The sequence below is a fragment of the Rousettus aegyptiacus genome, unplaced genomic scaffold (assembly GCF_014176215.1).
Source record: "Rousettus aegyptiacus isolate mRouAeg1 unplaced genomic scaffold, mRouAeg1.p scaffold_m13_p_12, whole genome shotgun sequence".
In the NCBI taxonomy this organism is placed as follows: Eukaryota; Metazoa; Chordata; class Mammalia; order Chiroptera; family Pteropodidae; genus Rousettus; species Rousettus aegyptiacus.
The window spans coordinates 12,012,164-12,038,459 of NW_023416287.1; the positions used below are offsets into that span (position 1 = coordinate 12,012,164).

General features: G+C 40.9%; 1 protein-coding gene and 1 long non-coding RNA gene across 4 annotated transcripts in view; one reads left to right on the forward strand and one right to left on the reverse strand.

Moving 5' to 3' along the window:
- Positions 1 to 752: 752 nt before the first annotated feature.
- Positions 753 to 6,227, reverse strand: SRSF6 (serine and arginine rich splicing factor 6). The gene is made up of 6 exons (XM_016152441.2): positions 5,975 to 6,227; positions 5,597 to 5,745; positions 4,176 to 4,300; positions 3,836 to 4,044; positions 3,514 to 3,597; positions 753 to 3,428 (listed from the first exon to the last, which is right to left on the reverse strand). The coding sequence occupies exons 1-6, from the start codon at positions 6,079 to 6,081 to the stop codon at positions 3,071 to 3,073; spliced, it is 1,032 nt and encodes a 343-aa protein (XP_016007927.1). The 5' UTR covers positions 6,082 to 6,227; the 3' UTR covers positions 753 to 3,070.
- The window catches only part of LOC107514586, a 138,634-nt gene continuing 118,471 nt past the window's right edge, over positions 6,134 to 26,296 (forward strand). The window contains exons 1-4 of one of the 3 annotated variants that reach the window (XR_004953598.1): positions 6,134 to 6,219; positions 7,753 to 8,012; positions 9,399 to 9,649; positions 12,133 to 12,393. This is a non-coding gene — a long non-coding RNA (uncharacterized LOC107514586). Of the gene's footprint in view, positions 6,220 to 6,244; positions 6,973 to 7,752; positions 8,013 to 9,398; positions 9,650 to 12,132; positions 12,394 to 26,296 lie in introns of those variants that run through there. The other 2 variants (XR_004953597.1, XR_004953599.1) reach the window with 2 other exon arrangements.

A 26,296-nucleotide genomic window follows, 5' to 3' on the forward strand; every position in this document is an offset into this window, starting at 1 on the left:
TATGAACTAATCTTTTTATGAAATGAAGCATTCATGGTGAAATGGGGTGCAAAAACGCATCTTATTTAAGATAAAGTTGCTGCCTAAAAAGCAAAAAAATTTGTGTAAATAATTTACTAGATTGTTGAACTATTTAAGAGCTCTAAAATAGTTTGTGGGCTGAGAGATACTGTATTATCCAAGTACATATTACTTTTGTAATTATTAGATCAGAACTTAGGTAAACGAAACATTCCACTGCCACAGGACTGAAGTCAAAAGAAATCAGAAAACATTGCTTTCTGAAAACAAGGTAAATAAAATGTGATGGTTCTTAAGCATAAATTGCTATATAGAGTGCTCATGATTCCTAGTTAATCTGAGAATTGTCATTGAAAATGTTCTAACTGCTGAAAGTTAAAAATGGGCAAATTTTATGTGAAAATAAAGGTTAATACAACAAAGATTATTTTATCCCACCCCCAGATTTGGAGTTTTTTATTCTTCATAACAGCAGATAGTATTTCTGATGGTACCGTCCTAAGTACTTTTCATATATTAACCTTTAAACCTTCACAACCCAAGGGTTTATCCCTACCACTTTATGGATGAGAATGAAAGCACAAAAATGGGTAATGACTATGTTGATCCCCAATTTGTTTTTGAGGATCTGAAAACAAGATTCTTCTCAAGTGAGGAACAACTCCAATTCAAGAATCCACTTGCCAAGAATTTGCACTAAGTGGGCATATACAATAAATGTGAAACAAGCCTTTCCCTCAGTAAGCATTTTATTGAAGACATAAAGCATAAAATAGGTTAACAAAATGGGAGAAAAGATGAAACCAAGATGAAAGATGGTAACAACACAAGAGGAGCAGGCAGGACTTAAAACAGGTCAGAGGTACTATGGTATAATAAAACTCAAAATGGAGAATTAAGATGATGCTTTCTATTTTATCTTAATACCCCATCTAGTTACAAATCAGTATGTGGCATGTTGGACTGCCAGATTCGACTCACAAATTAGCAAGGAACTAAACATTTTATCTATTCTGTTCTCAAGTGGGCCAATGCTATGAATAGTGGTTTACCTAATGACATAGGGAGATATATGGAGTAAGATTAGATTTTTAGTAAATTGGCCTTTGCTAATTACCAGAAAATTTTTATGGAGGCAGGAATTTACCTATATCCACTACGAGGCCAGTTAACAATGTAGACAAACCTATTATACCGTGTGATGTAGCATTAACATGAGGATGTTGCATACTTTGAGTCAAATTTCACATTGTAATTTCCCCCATAAAGCTTTCTTTCTCTGAAACAAGAGAACTTTGGTCAAAGCCAAGCCTTAAACTAAATTGTCCTTAAGCACTAAATTTTAAAGGCAGTGGAGGCTTGCCTCTTGTAATTAACTTGTCCTTTCAAATACACAAAATAATGAACTATGATTATGGACAACACTTTCCTGAAATTCATATCGGGAAAACTCCCATTTCTTATAAACACCTAAATTAAAAAATATCAAAATAAAGAAAATAAGGTTATGAAAGCAACATCAACCTTTTGGGGCACTACATTTCCAAGATCAGGTTTTAAGATTTTGTTAACAATCCCAGGAATTTAAGAACAAGTCATTTTACTCATTAAGTATTCCTAGCTATTCTGCAGTTTTGATACCTAGATCTTTGCCTTCATTTTTTCATGCAGCTTTATTAGGTATCCCTTCTGGATTAACTGATCCTACACACTGGCTGTATGCCTGTGGCACAATGAGCAGTGTATCACCATAACCCAACCCTTGATACTTTACCTAGCAAAAGTTCTTAAAAGACAGTAAATGTTTAATGAGTGCTTATTTTAAAGGACAGTATCTGAACAAAGATATAAGGTTAATTCAATTCTCAAACTTCCATTTCAGTTAGGCTTACTGCTATAGGAACTAATTGATAACCCAGTAACTCCTACAAATTGATAGTGTAATTTGGTCTCCGATTTCATTACTTCATTCATAATAAAGCACAAAAAACTTAGTTTACCCATTCCCTCTCAAACCTTGCATTGTAAAATTTACAAGGACGATCTAAACAATTATTATATAACCTGAACTGCAAAGGGACATTACTGGGTGAAATATGACTAAATGCAGTATTTGCTTTTGTACTTGAACAAATGTACGCTACCTTTGATGAAAAAAAGGCCACTTCTATTTTTATGTAACAAATATTAAATTCCATGGACCCGTACTCTAACAAAAAACATTATACTGACCACTTCCAGAAAGTAGGGTTACCAAGCTATATGAGATACCAAGTATTAGGTGCTATTTCTTCAAGAATTCAAAGTTTGAAAGTTTCATTATGTAAAATCCATTACATTAATTTAAGCAGAACTGTGTAACAGGTTGACTACAAAATATCTTTTATTTTTAACTTAACATGTGAAAGGGGCAAATACAATGACTTTGGCAAATTTAATAGCACAAAATGTTATCCAAATTGAATAATTTATTGCTGGTCTGAGGCTTGCCTTGTTTTACATTTAAGTATTATTTATAGTTTCCACGAACAGCAGATATCAACATTTAAAGGAATTAATAGTGACCTATTCAATAAGGCAATCATCTTGGTAGCAAACTTTTATCGAAATCTTATGTAACTCAAGCTTTATAAAAAGCCAACATAATTGCAAAATGGGTTCTCCCTCTAAAGCCTTCAGTATCCAAAGCTTGAAAGTTAATTTAAAAGTAAGCAAACAAAACAAAACCCCTGCAGCAGATCCTGCTGAAATACTTAAAAAAAAAAAAAAAATCTAAACGAGCTTAATCTTTACAAAAGGTTATTTTAGCTCAAAAGCTATAAAATCAAAAGTTATCTTAATTCTACAAAGAAGGGAGAAGGTCTTCATGCCACCATTTCTTTAGAACCTCATCTTTTTCATCAAATTTGGCCACAAATTAAATTTCTGTGTGCCCTTGTTTTCAGGAAATTTCCTCTTGCAGAAGAGGCCAAGTATAAATGGAAGAGTAACTGCCTAAGCAAGTAGGAAAGTGTTCAATAATAGTGTGCAAAGAATGTAGAGTTCTGGGTTAATCTCTGGAACTCGATCTGGACCGTGACCTTGACTTTGAACGGGATCTAGAACGGGATCTTGAAGCTCTTTTTGGTGGAGGGGATGTAGAATGAGCCTTTGAGGGTGGAGCAGGTGCGGGTGTATTGGAACGAGACTGGCTCCTTGATCTAGATTTTGACTTTATATCACCTTTTCCATTTTCTTTGGGGGAACGAGAACGAGATCTGCTTTGAGATTTCTCATACTCATCCTTAGATCTGCTTCGAGAGCGCGAACGGGAGCCCCGATCGGACTTGGGCTTAGATTTGCTCTTTGATCTAGACTTCCTGCCTTTTGACCGAGAACGTGATCGACCTTTGCTCCGAGACCTAGAACTGAACAAGAAAGCCAGATTCTTTATCAACACCTTGCAAGAACAAGTACTCCACAAAGTGCAGAAAAAGACCCAACGTTATTTACCGGGAGCGACTTTTTGAGATACTTCGCGATCTACTGCGGCTGCTCCTGCGACTCCTACTTCGTGACCTTCTTCTAGATCGTGATCTGTAAGAACCACAATAATATCATAATTTCAAAACATCAACATGAACATGTCATGAAAAGCAATAGACAAAGTGCAGTTGCTTACTACAAATAAAATCTACCATCAAAACATCTGAAAGAGGAGCCAATAATGTACAACAAAGAACTGATCAAATTTTAATTATTAGTGGGAATATGGCTATTTTTTTTCTTCATTCTTAACAAATATTTTCTCTCCTCTCCACATCCTTCAAGTTACCTTGATCTGCTTCCAGAGTAAGACCGCCTATGGCTTGTTCGTGCTTTATCTTCAATGAGCCTAATATTTCTGCCATTTATTTCTGTACCATCCAGTTTATCCAAAGCACGCTTCATGTCAGAGTAGGAGCGAAACTCAATCACACCTTCATTTGTGCGTTCTTTGTGAGCATCCGCATAGGTTACTTCACCTGCTTGTCTCATGAAATCCTAAAAGAGCAACAACACAGGTCAGGCCCCAAAATCTAAACATCTACATATTATACATCTCTCGGAAACAGAAAAGTAAAACATGAGCGTATGTTGTAAACAGTGTTTTTACTTTGAATTACAGTGCATACCTTTAAATCTTGCCAACTGCAACGACTTGAAAGATTTTCTACAATAAGCCTGAATTCTGTACGAACAGGTGGTCCATATTTGTCTCTGCCAGAAGTTCTCCGACTGCTGTATCCACCTCCACCACCTTTATCATATGAAGGGAACAATTAGATGCTTTGTAATGATAGGAATGCATAACGTTTTTGAAAGTTAGTACAAACATATCAACTTTTATTTACTGGAGTAGGACTTTGCTATTATATGCTAAACCTTTCACACAATTGTGATTTGCCACAAATTAAGTTAAGGGCAAGCCAAATAGACTAAATCCAACTAAACTTCTCCTACAATCTGTTAGAGAGTGACTGCTCCTTTATTCAATTTACCTCGCTAAGTTTTATTTTACAGAACATTGTAAAATATAAAACTTAACTGATTACATGCATTTCTACATTTTACAAAAATGTTTACTAGTTACACTAAGTACTTACATCACAGTGTGAGGTTTTTGGTGGTGGTTTGGCCACAAAACACGCAAGGTAACAGTCACCTAGTTCAGATTAACCAGTTTTGTCTAACCCTTGGAATCCTCACCATCACCCTGCGTCTAATGGCAAAAGGCTGCTGTCGTCATGGCTTCCGGTAAGGTCAGCCAAAGGGTCATAGGGCAAGGGTCACACAATGTATGGAAAAGCCAAGGCCAATCAGGAAAGGCAGTCATCTTAGCCTCAGTGGACACAGCCTCAGCCCCATTGGTCACTTTCAAATTGAAACATCAAGGACTTGTTAAAAAGTTTGAATTCAACATGCAACAATTTCAACATCAAACATTTAACATAACCAAAAATCCCCCCACCTCCTCCCCAAAACATGCCCCCACTAGTTCAAATACAGCATGAAGCTTATTTATATTTACTTGTGGTAAATACCACATTACTTCAAAATATTATTTTCGTTGGCCCCTGTCAATTTTAATAACTTTCAAATCTAAACTAAAACTCCTCCCCTTCTCCCTTCCCCACCTCCACCCCACCCAGCCTGACCCCCAACTTCTACAATGACATTCACGTTTCTAGCAAATGCACTGACAGGTAAGCAAGGGCGATACAACAAATACAGTCATCCCTCGCTTCCTCTGTAGGTAGAGTTCACGACAGTGCTGACAGGGGCCCAGCACAAGCCACCCACCTCCCAATTTAGCAAAAATCTCCCACATACCCAAACCCTGGCTAGGCAAAACCCACAACCCAATCCCCGCGCTCCGGCGTCCCGTGTCTGCACCGGACAGGCGCGAAGGCAGCGGGGCCCAGAGACACCCGAGTCAAACGACACCGCCCACTGCGCCTGCCTGGGTTGGGAGGCCCCACCCCTGCCCCCACCTAGGCCTGCGTCTACCCCCCCTCGGTCCCAAGGACGCGGAGCGCGCGGGGCTGGGACTCACTGCGGCTTCCGTAGCTGTAGCCGTCACGATCGCGGCGCGGGCCCCGGGCATGTTCCACAATCACGCGCTCGCCGCAGAGATCCTTGCCGTTCAGCTCGTAAACGGCGTCGTCGGCGTCGCGGGAGTCCTCGAACTCCACGAAGCCGTACCTGGGAGCGGTGCGAGAGCCGGGACAGGCGTGGCGCCGTTAGGCCGGGGGCGCGCACGCACGCGCGGCCATCGCCACCCCCGCGCGCTCCCGAGGCCCCGCGTCGCCGCCATCTTGGAGGCCCTGCCACGCGGCGCCGCGGCCTTGGCAGCCTTTTCCTTCTTGGGGTGTCCCGCCACCGCCACGCCCAAAGCACTGAGGGGGGAAGCGGGCGCCCAGGCCCAACTCACCCATTTTTGAGGTCTATTTCGAGGAGGCGGCCATAGCCACTGAAAAAGCGCTGGATGTCCTTCTCCCGGACGTGGTAGCTAAGGCGTCCTATGTAGACGCGCGGCATGTCCGTAGCGGGCGGGGGGCCCGAGGGCTGGCTGTCGAACGGCGGACCGCAAGGTAGAAGCCGCGGTGCGAGTGCGGGGAAGGCAAGAACCCAAACACGCGCCTCACGGTAGCGGCGGCCAAGTCCAGCCACACAATGGTGCGCGCGCGCCAGGGTTACGCTATAAGGGCGGGCGGCTGGGGGCGGGGCCCAGCGCGTGACGTCACCGCGCAGCACGTACTCTCCCGCGCTGGAGCCCTAGGCGCGAGGGTGACTCGTGGGTCCGCCGGCGAGTTTTCGGGGAAGTGTGGTTTTTACTTGCTCACAAAATTTTCTCCACCAATCTTTGTAAGGGTAATATCCTGTCGTCCAAACGCGGACTTGTCTTCTAATTTGCACTTCGTAAAAATCTGTTCTTCAGCATTATCTCTCCGGGACTGGCGCTGGGAAGGCAAGCTAGGAGATTCTCCGTTTTTCATTGGTTCTAGAGGTTGTCATACTAGGCCTTTGTGGTCTCTGATTGGTCCTTTAAAACGAGGCCGCATTTTCTCTACGGGTCGGCCCGGGCTGTTCTGGGTGGGGAGCGCGCTCTCGAACACACTTGGTTATCCCGTTTCACGGCATCTGAGTTTTGAGCTCTGAGGGCGGGATGACCCGTCCGGGATCGCGTTGCAAGCTCACAGCCCTCCTGGTTTCTGTCCCTCGTGTCTCACTCGTAGCCGTCATCAGCTTTCACCGCCTCCCTGCACATTTCCCTCTCTGTGGTCTCATGAAGAGCACTGGCATTTGGAGTCACCTGTAGATTGCTCTGTACATGGCAATCCGCGTTCGCCGTAGGTGCTCACAAAGGTAGCACGGTCCAGGGCTCTAGCCCAAGAAAGCTGAGCAGGATTTGGCAGTCCTCTTAAAGAGGTGCGCTTTCTCTTTCTCATTTGGAGAGTCCGTTGCCCGAACGCCATCCCTTCCCCTCTTGGTTTGGAAGGTACCTTATCTATGTGGTAGAAATATGCATTTTTGAGTTTATCACTAGAAATGCCATTTAACGCTTGAGAACTGGGTGAAATGCCAACGGAGTAAGTATAGGCGGAGAGCAGAAGACCCTGGAGTATTCTGAAAGTGTAGGAAAGGAGACTAGAGAGGTGGGGGAAAAAACCAGGAGGGCATAGTGTCACAGAAAAGGGTACTACTGTGCTAATACTGGCTGTTTACATATTTCCGTATATCCCAGCTCTTCTTGAGCAGTGCAATCTTGATATTCTTCAGCTTCTGGTTGAAAGTGAGGTAGGGGGGACTTTTGGCAGTCTGGAGACTTGCAGGTTGTCAAGACTGCGGGAGGGTGAGTGTTAATACTGGCATCTAGTGGTAAAGGCTATACTGTGCTTAAATAGGTTTATCTTAAAAAAAAAATCATTTAATATAGTAGAGAAAGGAGAATTCAACAATATAATAACAGTTTTTTTCACTCATCAAATTGTCAATATTTTAAAATTTGTCAAAATTCATTATTAGCTAGAGGAGAACCAGAAATTGGTGAGATTGAACATTCTTTTCGGGAAGGTAATGGGGTAGTACTTATTAAAGGATGCGTATTCACGGTGGGATGTCTCCTTCTCCCTTCTTGCAGTTCATTTACCCAAAGAGAAAGATGCAACTGACATCCTCTTCTGCTTTCTCTCACCTCTTTTTCCCCAGAGCCCAGTGGCTACACTTAACAAAAAACTTAAGTAACATTGGCTACAGAAGAGGAAACGGTGTCAGATACTGTCATTGCAGGGAGCGCTGGGCCATCAACATTCTGTAGAATCTTGCTGATTATCTGATTCACCTCTATGGATATTTTGGAAGAACAACTCAAAGAAATGATGAATGTACAGCATGAGAGCTCATTTCCTTGGACAACTACAATTGTGGCACATAAAGATCACTCCACTGCTCATTCTAAAATTGTGGAGGTAACTGCGGGAGTCTTATCAGTAAGAGAGGGAGAGTCACCTCAATCTGATCCAGAAGAGAGTTAATAACTTTGAATCCACAATCACCCAGGTCATAAAGGACAGTCTAGAATGTACATTTGTATTTTTCAATCCAATGAATATTCTTATATATGTTAGCTAGAAACCAAAAGAATTTCCCAAGCACCATGTGATCCGAAGTGGGTGTAAACTATCTTCTGATAGGGTTTGCTTTCTTATGTCTGAAAAATGTAGCATTCCAGAAGCTGTCTCATCTTGAATGGATTTTGAGAGAACATGGCAACTCAAGTATGTTTATATGGAGTGGAATGAATGTAGTGTGGGTTGCTCCAGAAACAGAATTCTGAAATGGAAAGTCAGTGAAAGGGTTTGAAAAAAAATGTGAAGTAGATGATTGAAAGAGCCTCTGAGGTGTTTAAACTCAAAGTACTTTCCAACTGTGATATTGGGTTAAACATTGCCAAGCTAATCCAAACTCTCATTGAAAAAACATCTGTACAAGATTCATCTAGAAAGGGTTTTTCAGCCTCTGCACTATTGACATTTGGGGTTAGATAATTGTTTGTTGTTGAGGCTGTCCTGTGTATCGTAGGATATTTAGTAGCCTCCCTGGCTGGTGCCTACCTGGTAGATGCCAGTAGCTCTTCCCTTCCCCTCCAATTGTGACAACCAACAATGTCTTCAGATGTTGACACATGTCTGCTGAGCCACAGAATCGTCCTCTGATGTATTGCTTCTGACAGGGGATGTGTGATGCTAAGAGTGGGCTTCCCTTGTGTTTAAAGTGTTCAAGGATTAACTAGAGTTTTCAACGAGAAGTGGGAGGATACTGAGGTTTCACTACTCAAAAAGAGTAGGGATATACCAAGCTATTTAAGTAGCCGATATTATCTGAGTAATATGCTGAGGAAATGTAATGATTAGACTATGATTAATTCTAAATATACAATTTTTTTTTCTTACTGAGTGCATGAATTTGGGCTCATAAGCATCTAAGCACATGCCCAATACATGCTTAAAGAACCTCTGAGCAAATAAAATCTATTAGTCTCAAGTGGAAAAAACGCAGAGTGGATTAGAGATATAAATTTATGGGTTTGTCACAAACTGGATGAAAACCCTAAAAAAGTAAATGTAGATGGGGAGCAGAAGAAAATTCAGAATGACACACTGTTAATTCCTGTATATAATTCCTGTGACTGCTGTAACAACCACCAATTTAGTGGCTTAAAGCAAGGTAAATTAATATTTTATAGTACTGGAGGTCAGCAATTTGGAATGATTCGTTACATTAAGATCAAGGGACAGCAGGGCTGCATTCCTTCTGAGGCTCTAGGAAAAGATCTGTTCTCTTGCATTTTCCAGTTTCTAGAGACTGCATTCTTTGGCTTGCGGCCCCTTCCACTATCTTCAAAGTCATTAACTTTGGTTGAGACCTTGTATTCAATCACTCTGACCCTGGCCCCTGCTTCCATTGTCATCTCTGATGTTGAGTCTCCTGGCTTCCTCTTACAAGAATCCTTGTGATTACATTGGGCCCTCCCTGATAATCAAGGATCATCTCCCATCTCAAGATCTTCGACTTAATCACATCTCCAAAGTCCCCTTTGCCACAGGTAACATAGACACAGGTTCTGGGCATTAGGACATGGACATCTAGGGGCAGGGCATTATTCTGTCTACTGTAGGGACTCTGAAATTTACTTAAATAGAGGAAAGGGGACTGGGAAGGAATGGCTAAAGAGGTAGGGGAAAAGACAGTATGGTGTCACAGAAGCCACGAGAGGAAAGGGTTTCAAGGAGGTAGTGGTCAACTGACCAAGTCACAAGTCTTTGACCCTGCCACCTCACTGCTAGAAATCTATTTGACAAGAAGACCACTTTGTAAAACTATAAGCCCTGGGGGTGCTCCTTCAGCAATGGAATACATGGCCGCTGAGCCTTTGCCCTGACTGGTTCTCTGTATCTGGAGCTCTATTTTCTTGTAGTTTATTCCCTCACTTCTGGTTTCTACTCAAAGTCACCTTATCACTCCTCTAATTACTCATTTTATTTTTCCCAGCTTGATTGAGATATTAGCATACAACATGTAAGTTTAAGGTGACAGTGTAATTTGATAAATGTATATGTTGCAAAATAATTATAATACCGTTAGTTAATACTATCATTCCTTCACAACCATTTTTTTTTTTGGTGGTTATAACATTTAATATTTACTCTCAGTGACTTTCAGGTATTTAATACAATATTGTTATAGTCACCATGCTGTTCATTAGCCACCCAGAATTTACTCATAATTGAAAGTTTGTATTCTTTGACCATCATTTTCCCAATTTCCCTCACCCTACACTGCTGACAACTACTATTCTATTCTCTATATCTAAGTTTGGCTTTTTTAGATTCTGCACATAAGTGAGAACATGCAGTATTTATCTTTTTCCTGGGTGACTTATTTCGCTTAGCACAATGCCCTCGAGGTCCATCCATGCTGTCATAAAGGGCAGGATTTCCTTTTTTATGGCTGAATAACATTCCATTGTATATACACACGTTTTTAAAAAGTACATTCATCCCTTGATGGACACTTAGGTTTGTTTCCATATCATGACTATTGTGAATGATGCTGCAGTGAATATGGTAGTGTAAATATCTCTTTGAGGTAGTGATTTCATTTTCTCCAGATATATACCCAAAAGCAGGATTGTTGGATCAGATGTTCCATTTTTAATTTCTTGAGGAACCTGCATACTATTTTTCACAGTGACTACCAATTTAGATGCCTACCAACACTGCACAAGTGTTCCCTATTCTACACAGCCTCACCAACACTTCTTTTAGATAACAGGCATTCTAACAAGTGTAAGGTGATCTTGTAACCACCAATTTTAAAATAGCATCCTCCTTGCACTCTGTATCTTCTTACCCTTGTTTTATTAATTTTTTAATTAGAATGTTCGATACCTGACATTTATTTACCACCTTCCTTCACCCCCACTAGAACTTAAGCTTCATCAGAGCAGAGGTGTTGTCTGGCTCTTCACTGTTATATCCTCAGCACTTAGGAAAGTACCAGGAATGCAGTAAGTGCTGCACCGTTCTGGTAATTGTTCAGAGCACGCGAAGTGAGGTTCTCCATCCAGCAGGTACCAGTGTGCTGAAGGTCTCATCAGGATATGCTGGTGGGATGGAATCTTCCTCCTGGTTCGTGCTCACTCAGTCATGCCGCCCAGACACACACACCCTCTGAGGGCACAGAGCTGCGGCAGTGCTCACTGCAAACCCCACATTTCCTCCGCCAAGGCTTACCTAGCCAGAATTCTGCCGTGCCTATGGAACCACCAGAATTGTCATACATTGTCAGTGGGAGTCTAAATTGGTAGTCACTTTGGAAAACTGAAAATCAGTCACTTTAGTGTCTACTAGAGCTGTCTAGTAAAGATGAAACCACCCGTGTCTATTCCCACGACCTAGCAATTCCACATCTAACAGGAATGTGTACATACTCCATAAGGAATGTACTAGAAATTCATAGCAGCATTATGTGCAGTACCCCCAAACTGGAAACCACTCAGATGCACATCCATAGGAGAATGGACAAAGCAATTGTGGTTTATTCATACCACACGCTACTACACAGCAATGAGAAAACCACAACGACCTGAAAGCAAACTCAATGTAGCTCACAAATATGACTGTCGAAGCAAGACACGAAGGGGCCCATACTGTATGATTCCATGTATGGAAAACTGACAGACAAGCAAAACGAATCCGTGGTGAGAGAGGTCAAGATGGGGGGTGGGGAGTGACTAGAAAGGGAACATTTGGGGTTCATGTCATATTTTGTTTCTTGAGATGTGCTGTTTACACAGGTGTGCTCTGTGAAAATTCATTGAGCTGTACGTTTATAATTTGTGCACTTTGCTGTATGTATATTACAAAATTTTTGAAAAGGATTATCTTTCAAAAATATTACTTGATGTTAAGTCCTCTGGAGACTAAAGCTCAACTGAGGACTTGATTCATAGTCTTTGCCCATGAATGTTAATTTGTTTGACTCAATTACTTGTTTATATATTTTGTTTGTTTGTTTCCCAATTAGGTTTCTGTAGGCTAAGAATTGATTCTTGGTGTGGAAGATGTGGCATTGTTGCCACCTGGTGGCTGTCAGTGTTATTACAGTGGTAGATTAATGCCTTCAGCTTCCTCGTGCATGTATCTATGAAGATCAGAGATAGAAGACCGTTGAATATCGCCAAATCCAAATCTTTGAACTGCCAGGCCCTTTCTCACCCAGTGATTTTCTGGACCTTACTCGAACACCTAACCAGGCAGCTAAGTCCATTCTTGGATATCTCTAACTGTGAGTACTGTAGAAGATTACCAACTTGAATTGTCTACTCCCTAGTCTTGGTTATAACCCTAAAGCTGTTCAGATACCTACACCTGCTTCCCACAAATGGGTCTTTCGGGTGTTTGGGGACAGCACTCAGACCCTCTGTTCATGTCCTCTTCTCTGGCTAAATGTCCACAGTCTCCCAAACATCCCCCCCTCCCGCCCCCTGCCTCCCAGGGCCTGCTTTCAAGTCCTCCACCACTTCTGGGTAGAGGGCTTTGGAATTCTTCAATTTTCCACCTTCCCAGCAGTGTGCCAAAGTCTTCTCATGCCTCTGAGCCTCATTCCTCATCTCTAAAATAGGTGTAATAATAGGATGAGCCTCATAGAGTTGAACCAAGAAATAACTGATGGTGTGTCTTTGGGGCCTGGCGTGCTGTCGACAGACTTTTCCTGTAAAGAGCCAGGGAGTGAATACTTTGGTTTTGTGGGCTGAGAGTCTCTTGCACCTACTCAGATCTGCTCTTGTAGCACCCAAGCCCTCCCTTCCCCCCAGCTTGTATACAGATGTTATAAAAACAGGTGCTGACCCTTGGGGTGAGAATGGGCTGAATGGGGAGGATTTTATTTCTTCCTCTTGGAGAGAAGAAATGTTTATTACTTACCTTGTGTCTTTTTTGGGGCTCAGCATAGGGCCTGGCACATAGTAGGTGCTCAAGTAATGTTTAATGAAGGAAGAGAAGCAATATGTGGCATAGGGAAGAGAATGGCCTTTGGAGTTAAACAGACTTGAGTCCAAATCAACTTATTCTCTATGTGACCTGTGTTAAAGAAAAAATCATTCATGATGCTTGTAAAAAAAATGGTCAGACAGACTTCGTTTAGGAAACTACTGAGATAGGTATAGGGGCCACCACAGTGGGGTTTTGCAGTAGGGGAGAGACATCGAGTTCAACTTCGAATACAACAAGGAAAAGGGGTAATCTACAGCCAAAAAGCAGGGCGGAGGGGTGTCGGTGGATGACAGATTGGACTTCACCTGGGAGATAGTGGAAGATGAGGAACAAGATTAGATATTGAGTGTCTTCTGGCCAAACCAATTCAGAAGGATTCTTGCTGAAATTGTGTATATGAGTAGAACACAGAAGCCCCAAAGTCAGGGCCTAGTCAGGCAGGAAGAGAGTTCAGAGGAGCCCGACTATAGTTTGGTCCAGGAGAGATTCTGTCACCTAAGCTGAGACACTCCCCTCTTCCTCTCAGCACCTCTTCATCTGTATAATGGACAGCATAGTAATACTGACCGTGTAAGGTCGTTGCAAGTGTTAATGGAGATGGTGGGGAAAAGTGTGGATGCTGAAAAATATTTTCTAAGAAGAAAGTACGAAAAAGGTCTTCATCTTCCATGGTTTTAAGCCCATGGCCTTCTACCCTTAGTCCCTCTGGATTGAGGGCCACTTCTTGTCTCCAGTCTGCACAAACAGCCTTTGCTGGCTCCTCTTGGGCTCTGGGATGGGTGGAGGGTGGCACTAGGGGAGAGGAGTGATTGTAGTGGGGTGAGGAGAGAGTCACACTTCCTGTTCTGAAGTCAGGGCCATGCTGGCAGTAATTGCAGCCAGTCAGTTTTTGCTTCAAGGGCTCGGTGTCAGCTGTAAAGAATTAATGACCAGGAAAGGTGTCTGCCAATGATTTCTCAACTCAAGGTGCAGACTTTACAGAAACATGGCTGAGCCCAATCTCACACCTAGGCCTCCCAGTGCTGGCTGATGATTATCCCTGTCGAGGTCCCTCTCAGGAGAGTGCTAGAGTCAGCAGTCACTCCTTCCAGATCATCCCAAGTGTGTGTGGAACATTCCTTGTGTTTACAGAGAAGAGAACGAGGGAAGGAAGGACACATGTGTATCGTGGTTTGGTTGGCCTAGAAGCAGGCCCTAGGACAGGAATTTGAGAACATGAAGTTTATTTGGGAGGCGATTCTAGGAAACACCTGTGGGAGGTTAGGGAAATGAGATGGCGAAAAGATGGAACTTAGAGGTGCATAATCAAACTAGTTACACTGGGTGGTGGAGCTTAATCTCACCTGGGGCTCTGGGAAACAGTATGACATACATCTCAAAGTGACCCCATCTGAGGGAGCTGGGTATTTATACACCAGCTCTTGTGGATCATTGGTTGAGGGCTGCCCCCAGAGTATTAATTACCTGGCAGGTCTAGCCTGTCTTACTTTGTGGCCAAGATGGCCTTTGGCAGGAGATGCAGGTGCTGGCAGCTGGCATGCCCTGAAATGGAAAGGTCTGGGGGGTTTGAGCCAGGCACCCATAGAGTCCACTATAACACAGATCGAAGGCACTTAAGACCTGTTGTCTCATTTAACCTCTGCATCTATCCAAAACTAAATCATAATTTCCTCTCCCCAGACTGACTTTAGTGCTGGACTAAGGTGAGGTGAGTGAAGCCCTGATACCAGGTACGACATTTAAGAGGGCACCAAAAACCCCAGCAGTCAAATCATATTTGAATGTAATAGTTGAAAAAAAGTGAATACAAAAAAATCCATGATGAATAAATTAGCAGAATTTTACATCAAGACAGAATCAGGAACTGCCTAGCGAAGGGAAAAATCAGTTAATACTGATCTTGTTCATTATGGATTTTTTGGGGGCATTCGTTTTTATTTTTAAAAATATCATTGCATCAAAACGTTCTTTATCTTGATTACCACATTTTTTGGAACATGCATGTATTTGTCCCTTACTTGTCTCACTGTAGTCTTGGCCCTCCTCTCTTGCCCATGGCTCCTTCTTTCCCTCACTGTCACTAGAAGTACCATTCCTGATTTTTTAACCCCACCTCCAAACGTCTCTCAAATCTGTCCTCCGTCTTCCATCTCCGGGCAATGTCTGTCTCCTATTTCCATTCTCTCCAAGTCTTCCTACTTTCTCGTTTCCTCCTCCAGGCCAGGAAGAGGTCACCTTCTTCTAGAGGGATGGCCACTCTCCCGACCTCATTTCCTAAGTCTCAGCTCACAACGGCTTGTAAGAAACTCCAGATGCAGACCCCCAAGCTTTGCCGTGGGCATGTAAAGGGAAGGTTCTGGAATTACAAGAAATTGTTTATTTTTCCTTCCCAAGGCCAGGTTTTAAAACTTTGGTTTCTAGATAGACTCAAAGCCAAACTATGACTTGTTTATTGCAGGTGGTGTCTGCATCCTCTTAAAGTAATAAATGTCCTGATTCAAAGGGGAGGGGGGGGTGTTAGGGTGTCATGATTTTTGGGAATGCAAAATAAATGGATCCATTATACAGTCATCCCCAAGTTCCCAATACCTTTGCCCACCTCCTGGGCATTCATTATTTCTGGAGAGTTCCAGCAAATTCTCCTGTTTAGTTAGCTTTACCTACCCACATCAGAACCATATTTGTCTTGGATTCGATGGTTCCTCTGCTCACTTATTTAAGTCTGGGTGGATAAAGAAGTTTTTTGAATCAGCGGTGGTAAAGTCTAAAGTTTGAGTGGGCATTTCAGGGAGTAAAGGGGAGTCCTGGATTCCAATCTTGGACCATTCGGAGTCTAAAGTCCCTAAGTAGAAAATGGGCAAAAGAGTAACCCCCACATGGGTTGTTGGAGGAATCAAGATAAGGGTGTATGTGAAACTTCCCGTAGCAGTAGGCACAGACCGAGTGCCTAGTTGGTGTCTGTTACTTCCCCTCCCCGCCTCCCGCCTCCTGAACCTCCTGCTCACATCTGCCCTTTGAGCTGAGCTTCCTTGTTCCAGAATTCTGGGCTTCCGTAAACAGAGCTTAGTACTGGATTTGTTAACCTGCTCAGCAAAGCTCTCAAGCACCAGCCCATCCTGCTGCTGTTGAACAGTGCAGTGTGATTAGGCATAAGTGGGCTGCAGCTACCGCAATGACTAATTCATGCAACTTTCTTCGCGAAGAGCCAGGTGTGTTGATTCCCTAGTGCTGTGATTAACTTTGGAGCTGAAGATTTCCTCAATGCTATTTGATTATTTGATTATCATTATTGTACACACACATGTGTTTCGAGTCCTGGGTCCTGACATCTGGGAATCTTGAGTCAGCAGAGGTGTTGGGCTGAGGCAGGTAGATGAAGAGCAGAAGAGAGACCAGAAGTCCATCTAGGTATCTAAAGTCCCCACTCTCCCAGGTAAACCTGTCCAGCCCTCACATCCTGGGGCTTACTTTGTGTCCAGCATGGGATCACCGCTGCTGACTTACTCTCAGGTCCTGAATGTCCCCTCCCCTCTGTCCTCTGTGCTCCAGTCATAGTGACCTCATTTTGATGACCAGAACACATCAATCTCTTTCCCTCCTCAGAGCCCGTCACTTGTCCTGCTAGTCTCTGTGTATCGTTGCTCATTCTCCCCTTTTCTCCGTGGCTGGGTTCTTACCCTTCAGAGTTTAGCTCACATCTTCCCTGACCATCCTGCCTAAAGAAAGTTCCTCTAACATTATTTATCATAGCACCTCACTTGCTTCCTTTACAACATTTAATTATTTTAACCCGTTTTAAAATTTGCTTTTCTGTCCCATCCTACCAGATTGCACTCCATAAGGGCAAGAGCCATTTTTGTTTTGTTCTGTGTGCTATCCTCAGAACCTAGAGTAGCGCTGGCACATAGTAGGTGCTTACTAAATATTGGTGGAAGAGCAATCCTCACTTCTGCTTTTCATTTTATTATCTTGAACAAACTTTGCTGGCAGCCCAATGGGCCGTCTGGTTGATTCATCTTGGGAATCATTTCTGGGGCCAGGGTTCCTCCTCACTCTTTAGAAGCAGCTGGGGTTGGATCCTCTAACATGCCTGAGCCTACATGAAACATGCATTGCCAAGCTAAGCCCAGCAGGCTGCTTGCTTTCTAGTAAGCTCCTACATGTGGTGAGGGAAAGTCAGGGAGGAGGAACTGGTCTTCCCTGAGAACTTGCTGCATGATAGCTCTGTGAACTTGGCAAAGTAATCTCTTCAGGCTACAGTTTTCCCATCTCTAAAATGGGACTTACACTAAGGCAGGGTTTTGCAGTTTCAGCACTATTGACATTTTGGAGTGGATAATTTTTTGTTGGGCGGTGTGTGTGTCTTGTGCATTGTGGGATGGTTAGCAGCATCGACTCACTAGATGCCAGTAGCAAACCCAGTTATGGCAATGAAGAATGTCTCTAGAGGATGCCGAATATCCCCTGGGGTTAAAGTCTCATTCCTCTTCTTCCCCCCACCCCGCCCCATTGAGGACCACTGACTGCAGTGATACCTGCCTTATATCGTTGGTAGATTAAATGTTGTAGGTCATGTTAAGTGCTTATTAACATGCCTGGCGCGGAGGAAGGATTTAATACACACGTTTAAGATCTTTTGTTGTTGTTGTTATTAACATCGTTATACTGAAGGCCACAAGGAGTTTCAGGGAAGAGGTGGACACGGGGCCAGCAGACCCAGGACTGTCAGTCTGCTCTTGCACTAACGGTGTGCTGGAGTCATCTTGTCCCTGCACTGATGGTTGAGTTTTCAGGAAAATTGCAAAGCAGTTGTTAAAGATAGCCATCCTTGAAATTGGCAGCAGTAGGAGTATTTACACCATGGGAATCAGCAAATGCTGCGTGGCAGAGAACTTTGTTTTAGGGGCTGCCACAGCGCTTCTTTATTAACACAGCAAATGACAGGATCTTGTGGCGGGTCTAATAGCTACTGATATTTTGAAATGATGAACATAAATGACATTTTGAGATATCAACAACAATTGTAATAGGATATAACAGTACCTATGGTTTCTATTGCTGATAAAATCCCAGGTACTGGCTTGCTCCCCACATTCAGTTTTAATGGGAATGCTAAATTTCAGTTAGAAATAGAGGAAAATAAAGACATAATTTTCTTTTCATTCACAGACCCCCCGAATTCTCAGTTAACTTCTGCTCCGGTGGGCACATAAAACGGTTAAGTGTAAAGGAACCTGGGCCTGAACATCAGACAGACCTGAGCTTGCATCTCATCCCTGCCAGTAATTTAGCTGGGCGAGTCTTAATTTCCTCAACCTCAAAATGGGAATCTGAACTTGATGGGTTGTAGAAATTAAGTAGAAGGATATAGTTAAAGTGCTTTAAGCGGGGCCTGGCACCCAGGAGAGAGAGGGAGGGAGGGAGAATATGTGTGTTGGGAGGAGGGACTTTATAACAGGTCTCCCACATCTGTGGGTGTCTGCAGAGATCTCTGAATTTGAGCAGCAGAGATAGTGACAGATCTTACCCCAGGTGGCGCTCCTGGTTCATCTTTATTTTTAGTTTCTGTCTGGATGAAAAATTTGCGTTGTGTATGCTGGGCAGAACAAATAGAATTATGACTCACTTTTTACAAATCGTGTAGTGGATTTTACATACTTTCATGGTTGATTTTCCACCATGTTTCAAACCGTTTCAAATTTTTTGTTTTTGTTTTTTTTTGTCCCTTCCTTTGGGATGTTGGGACTTGTGTCCCAGTGTGGAGGGGCATCATGTTCCCCCCACTCCTTCCCTCCTTGCCTTCCCCAGGGCGCAGTGAGGGAAGAACCACACTTTTTCCCTTCCTTTGCCTGGAAGCTTCATTATTCCTTGCACAGGACCATTTTCCAGCTCATTAGAACCTGGAGCTAAGATAAAGGAGGGCAGAGCCATTAGGTAGCAATTTATATGTAAATGTAGAAGTTACCGAAGAAAGTCGGGAGTGTGCTTTAGGAAGCTTTTGGGTTGGGACTTTTCTGGAAAGGGAGCTTCAGAGTCCAGAGCCCTGAGGACGCTACAGCTTGGTAATCCCCACCGCCCCTCTGCCAGGCTCAGGGACTGAGCCCAACATCACACAGTCAGTGATGTGCAGGGCCAGCATTTAAAGCCACAGATGGACCCCAGGGGCAGCATGCAGCCACTTTGTGGGGCACCTCTCTCAGACCAGCCTGAGGTCCCTTACTCTCCCTTACTTTTTTCAGCCTATTCCATTAGGAGATTTACATTTATTGTGTCCAGCGCTGTGGTGTGTGTGTGTGTGTGTGTGTGTGTGTGTGTGTGTGTAGGACAGCTACCAGCAAAGGAACCCTCTGGTTTTGGTCCCGAGCTTTGATATTGAGGTGTCAGGAATTAAAATGGGGGACTCTAAAAAGGCCAGAGCAAAACCTCCCTAAAGCTAAAGAAAAGCAATCTTCATCCCCACACCAGGCTTTAGTTCCCCTGAGGTCAGTAGCCTCCACCCAGGGCAATCCCCAACCTCTTGGGAGGGAGAGAGTCAGAAGGACTCGTGAGAGAGGGCAGGCTGTCACCCTAGGAGAAGCAGCCTCCACCCTCTTCTTCAGTCACCTTGCAAGGAGTTTTCTGAGGCAGGAAAGACATCTTCACCTCTGCCAACTGTTCCAGTGGTTCAACCTATGCCACATAGTATTAGCATCCTAAACCCTGAGCCTGGCCCATTGCAATATTCTTTCTCCAGAGGAAAGGGGTGGAGGTGATGTGTTTGTTAGGGGAGGCTGAGCATATCCTTAAACCAATATGTCAGGATTAGGAGTTTGATCTTGGTCTTAAGAGCAATGGGGAACCCTCAAGGAGTTTTAAGCAGACAAGTGACGTGGTCAGATTTGTGTTTCAGAAAGATCTCTGGCTTCTGTGAGGAATGAGTGGGAGGCAGTAGATAGAAAGATGAGTTAACAGGCTCCTTTAGTCATTTAGAAAAGAGATGTGCCTGAATCAAGGTAGTGGAGGGGCAGACAAGATGATGGATTTGATAGATTCCCAGGAGACAGAATCGATAGGACTTGGTGATTGATTGGCTGTGGGCCTGAGAGAGAGTGAGTAATGATAGCCAAGCTTATGGCTTGAGCAGCTGGGTGGGCAGTGACGTGTGCTGTTTCCCGAGTTCGTACTGCAGGAGGAGAAGCAGTAGGTTTTGGGAGAAACATGGTGGGGTTAGTTTTGGCCATACTGAGTCCGGTGAACTGGTGGGACATCCAAACAGAGATGTCTGGTTGAGCATAAGAGAGAAGCTTGGGAGACATTAGCATATAGAAAGTAATTAATTGAGAAAAGGAAAAGTCAGGACAAATTCCAGAGGAAGATGATGGGAAGGAAGGGAAGAGGGAGATGATTTCACAAAGTTGACTGAGAAGTAATGGCCAGAGAGGCAGGATTGGAGAGGAGAATATCATGGAAGTTGAGGGAAGAGAGCATTTTAAGGAGACAAGGTGAAATGATGGAGAGAGGCAAGAGAAGGGTCGGATCTAGTTGAGGAGTGAATGGGAGGTGAGGATGTGCTACAAATAGTGTAGACAACTCCTTCCTCCCTCCCTTCTTTGTTTCCTTCCAACAAAAAGAAGGAAATAGGACTCACCTGGAACCCTACCACTGGAGATGACCGAGATGACCGTTGTTAATGTTTTGGTGCTTGGCCTTCTGTGTGTCTCTTTAGATACCACACACCACATACATACGGAAACTTTCACTGCATCGTTTTTAGATTTTATATTGTTGTCTGTATCTTTGCATTGCTCAGTCATATTCTATTTTATGAATATATAACAATGTGCTCGTCCAATCTTCTGGGCTCTTTTCAACTTTATAATGAAAGAGCTGCTATGAACATTTGCGTATGAGTTTATTTATTTATTTTTTTTTTTGTAGAAAGATGCTTTCTTTCCTCTTGGGTAAATTCCTAGGAGTGGGATTGCTGGTGATAGGGCAGGTGTATGTTTAGCTTTATAAGGATCTATCACGATCTTTTCCCAAAATGATCGTACCATTTTACACTGCCCTCAGAAATGTGTGGGTTCCAGTTATATTACATTCTTAACAGCAGCTGGTTTTGTAGTCTTTAAATGTAGCCATTGGGTAAATATGTAAAGGTATCTCTGTGATTTTAATCTACTTTTTCTTGATGACTCATGATATTGAGTACTTTTTCATGTGCATATGGGCCACTCATATATTTTCCCTTGTGAAGTGTTTGTTAAAATCTTTTACCATTTTTTTAATGGGCTTTTAAAAAATTATTATTGAGGCATAAGAGTTTTTTTTTTTTAAATATATTCTCTGAATACTATTTGCAGATATATGTTTTGTGCATTTCTTCCCCCAGTCTGAGAAATGCATATTCCTTTTCCTAAAAGTGTCTCTTGATGAGCAGAAATTTTAAATTTTGATAAGACTAAGTTATAAAATTTTTTGAGATTATTGCTTATATGGTTATTATTTAATATATATATATTTTTTAAAAATCATTATTGCTTTCTAACTCCTGCCTAAGATACTTACTGAAGAAGTCTAATCCCTAATTTGAGAAGAAAGTCACCTACATTTTCTTCTAGAAGTTTTATAGTTTTAGCTTCTATGTTTAGGCCCTTGATCCATCTCGATTTAACTTTTGTGCATAGAATAAGGAGATAAAGGTTGAGGGTCATTAGGACAGAAAAAAATTTCTGGTTGTCCCAGAACTATTTGTTGAAAACATTTCCTCTCTTTTTTCCTGGATTGCTTTGGTATCTTTGTCAAAACTTAAATGACCATATAGATGAGGATGTATTTCTGGGCTCCCTATTCTGTTACACTGATCTATCTGTCTGTCCTATGCCAGCATTCCAGTGCCTTGATTACCGTAGCCTTATAAGAAGTCTTTACATCAGGCTGTGTTAGTTCTCCAAATTTGTCCTTTCATGATTGTTATGGATATTGTCAGGTTCTTTGCATTACTATATAAATTTTAGAATCAGTTTGTCAAATTCTACAAGATGGACTTATCAAGATTGCATTAAAGGTCTAGATAACTAACATCTTATTCCAATTGATATATTTGCTATCTCTCTCTCTTTATTAGATCTTCTTTAATTTATATCAGTATCTCATTGTGGTCTTTCATGTAGACATTTTTAAGAAGTAATTTCTTTTGTTAAATTTATTCTTAAGTTTTTCATATTTTTTGACAATACAGTACATAAAATTGTTTTGTTTTAAATTTCACTTTCCACTGCTAGAATATTGAAATACAGTTGATTTTTGTATATTGTCCTTGTATCTACAAGTTTGCTAATTATTAGTTCCAGTAGATGTTTTATAGATTCTTTAAGATTTTCTATGTAAACATGATTCATCTGTGAATAAAGACAGTTTTGCTTCTTCCTTTACAATCTATATGCCTTTTACTTCTTTATTCTTGCCTTACTTCGCAGGCTAGGACCTCTGGTACAGTGTTGAACGTAAGTGGTGAAAATGGATATCCTTGCTTTGTTCCCAATTTAGAGGTAAAACATTCAATATTTAACTATTAAATATAATTTTAACTGTAGGTTTTTTTGAAGATATCATTAATTAGATTGAAGTTTCCTTTTAATTCTGGTGTGCTGAATGTAGTTTTTTTTTTTTTTAATGAATGGCTGTTGGTTTATTTTTTTCAAACAATTTTCCTGCATCTATTTAAATAAGTCTTTGATTTTTAAAAAAAGTTTGTTACTATTGGCTTTGCATAAGTTGAACCAGGCTTAGATTTCTGGGATGTACCAGATTTGGTCATGATGCATTTTGCTTTTTTAGATGTTGTTGGATTCTATTTGAAAATATTTTGTGGAGGATTTTTACATCTAAAGGATATTGTCCTGGAATTTTTTTTTTTTTTTTTTAATTTCTTTGTCAGGTTAGCCACTAGGGTTATGCCATTCTCTTAAAACGAGTTGGGAAGTGTTCTCTTTTCCATTTTATGAGTTTTTGTAGGAGTTAATTCCTTTTTAATAAAATTTGCTGGTGAAACCACGTGAAGTTTTCTTTGTAGGAAATTTTATGTGTGCATGTGTGTGCTCACGCACATGTGTCTGTGTGTGAGGTGTCTGTGGGAAGGTTCTAAATTATGGACTTAATTCCTTATTAGATTGACGGCTATTTAGATTTATTTTATCGATTTTGGTAAGTCATATATTCAAAGAGTTTGTCTATTTTTCAAGGTTGTCTAAATAATTTTTAGCATAAAGTTATTTATAATCTGTTATTCCTTTAATATCTGTAGAATGTGTAAGTCTGTCTCTTCTTTCATTTCTGATATTGGTAATTTGTGTTATTCCTCTTCTCGGTCAGTTGAGTGTGAGGTTTAATAATTTTATTAATCTTTCAAACAACCAACTTTTGGCTTTGTTTATTTTCTTCTTGTTTATTTTCATTTAGATGATGTATGCTGTTTTTTTTTTTTTAAATCCTATTTCTACTAACTTTAGGTTTGCATTGCTCTTCTTTTTCTAGCTTCTTGAGGTGGAATCTTAGGCCATTTATTTTATATCTATTTTATTTTCTAATATAAATATTTAAATTATGAAGTTCTCTCTAAGCACTGCTTTGGCTGCATCCCACAAATGTTGATATAATGTATTTTAATTATTCATGTAAAAATGGTTTAAAATTTCCCTTGTGATTTCTTTGTTGACCCAATGATTATTCGTAAATTTTTTGCTTAATATCCAAATATTTGTTTTTCTACATATTAATTGCTAATGAGTTCAAATTTAATTCTATTATGGTCATAAAATGTACACTGTATTAATTCAACTTAAATTGAGACATTTTATGGCCCAGGATATGGTGGTCTGTCTTGGTGAATGTATGAGCATTTGAAAAAAATATGTATTCTGCTATTGTTAGGTATATTAATATTCTACACATAGAAATTAGATCAAGGTAGTTTATGCCCAAATTTTCTACATTTTTAATGGATAAGAAAAAATCTAGTTCTAGCAATCACTGAGAAAGGAGTGTTAGACTTTTGTCAGTTTTTGTCCATGCATTTTGAAGCTCTGTTATTAGGTAAATTATAATATTTATGTCTTCCTGATAAAAATGGACCATTTTACTATCATGAAATGCTCCTTTTTATCTCTTCAAATACTCTGACTTGAAATCCCCTTTGTATGAAGTAATATAGCCCTCATTCCAGCCTACTTACCCCCTGATTTTATGTTGTATGATATGTCTTTTCTCATCCATTTCCTTTCACCTATTGTATTGTTATATTTAAAGTGCGTCTTGTAGTTGAAGAAAGCCTGTTCTTTTTAAAAATCTATTCTGACATTCTCTCCCTTTTAGTTGGAGTGTTTAGTCCATTTACAGATACTGTAATGATGGATATGATTTGATATAGGTCTACCATTTTATTATTTGTCTCTCATATTTTTGTTTCTCTGTTCCTCCTTTCTGTCTTCTTTTGGATTAAATAATTTTTAGAATTCCATTTTAATTTATTAATTTGTTTTTAGCTATACTTCTTTGCATTTTTTCAAAGTGGTTGCTTAGTGATTACACTATTTATTCTTAATTTTTCCCACATTCTACCTAGATTTAATATTTTACCACTTAACACAATATTTAAGAGCCTTGCTCCCATGTAAGTCCATTTATCCTCCTACACCAACTTTTATGCCATACTTATGTATATTACATCTATATGTATTATAAATCCTACAATACAAGGTCATAATTTTTTATTTAAATAGTCAGATTCATTCATTCTTAGAAATTAAGATTTTAATTTTTTTTTGTATTTATCCACACAGTTAACATTTCCAGGGACTTTCATTGTTTCTTAAAGAAAGGATTGCCCATCTATATCATTTTTCTTCACTTGATGAACTTCACTTAGTATTTCTTGAGGTGCACGTCTGCTGGCAATGAATTCTCTTAGTTTTCATTCATTCGAAAATGTTTTCATTTCATCTTCATCATGGTGGACAGAGGTAACTCCCCACTGATCTCCGCTTTCTGGTGTTTATGCCTTTATATGACCCTCTCTCCTTGAGTGTAGGTTGAACCTGTGAACTGCTTCTAACCAACAGAATATGGCGAAAATGATGGGATGCCACTCCCATGATATTGTTATGTGGCGAAACACTGTCTTGCTAGCTCACTCTAGAGATTCTTTTTCATGTGCTGGCTCTGAGTAAGCAAGCTTCCCAGAAGTAACCGGACCCCCACATGACAAAAAATTGCAGGCAGTGTCTAGTTGTTGAGCATGATCTCGGTCTTATAGACTCAAATAAATGAATTTTCTACCAACCTGAGTGAGCTTGTAAGAGGATTCATTGTTGTTGGTTGAGCTTGCATGTGAGAACTGAGCCCCGCCTGGCACCTTGATTGCAGCCTTGCACGGGACCCAGCTAAGCCATCCTCTGATTTCTGATCCACAGAAATGGTGAGATAATGGATGGTGTTCTTTTAAGTCACAAAGTTTGTACTTGTTTCTTATACAGCAGTACGTTTGTTTTTGAAGTATATTTTAGTGGCTTTAGAGTTCTGTGTTGACAGTTTCTCTTTCATCATTCTAAAGATGTTATTCTATTGTCTTTTGCCCTCTGTTATTTCTGATATGAAGTCAGAAGTCATTCAGGTCATTGTTCCCCAGTATGCGATGTGTATTTTTCTCTGGCTGCTTTCACAATATTTTTATCTTTGTTTTCCAGCAGTTTGGTATGATGTAAACTGTAAATTTATTTGAAACTGTAAATTTATAACTTTCACTAAAATGAGAAAATTTAGCCACTATTTCATCAAAAAACTTATTTTGCCCCATTCTCTCTTTGCCTTCCAGGATTCCACTTGTGTAAATGCTGAACCTTTTCATATTGCTCCACAGATCACTAAGAGTTCGTTAATTTTTTTTTAGTCTTTTTTTTCTGTTCTCCAGATTGGGTAACTTCAGTTTATTGATTGATTCTTCTGTCAATAATCCCTTGCTAAACCCACCCAGTGAACTTTTAAAGAAAATACCAGATATTGCATTTTTTGGTTCTAGAATGTTCATTTTTTTTCTATAGTTTTAATTTACCCATTGGAATTCCCTATTTTTTCATTTTTTTTGAAGCATGTTTTAAGTCCTCAAACCTAGTTATAATAGCTCCTTTAAAATGATTTTATGTGGGTTGGAATTTCTGAGA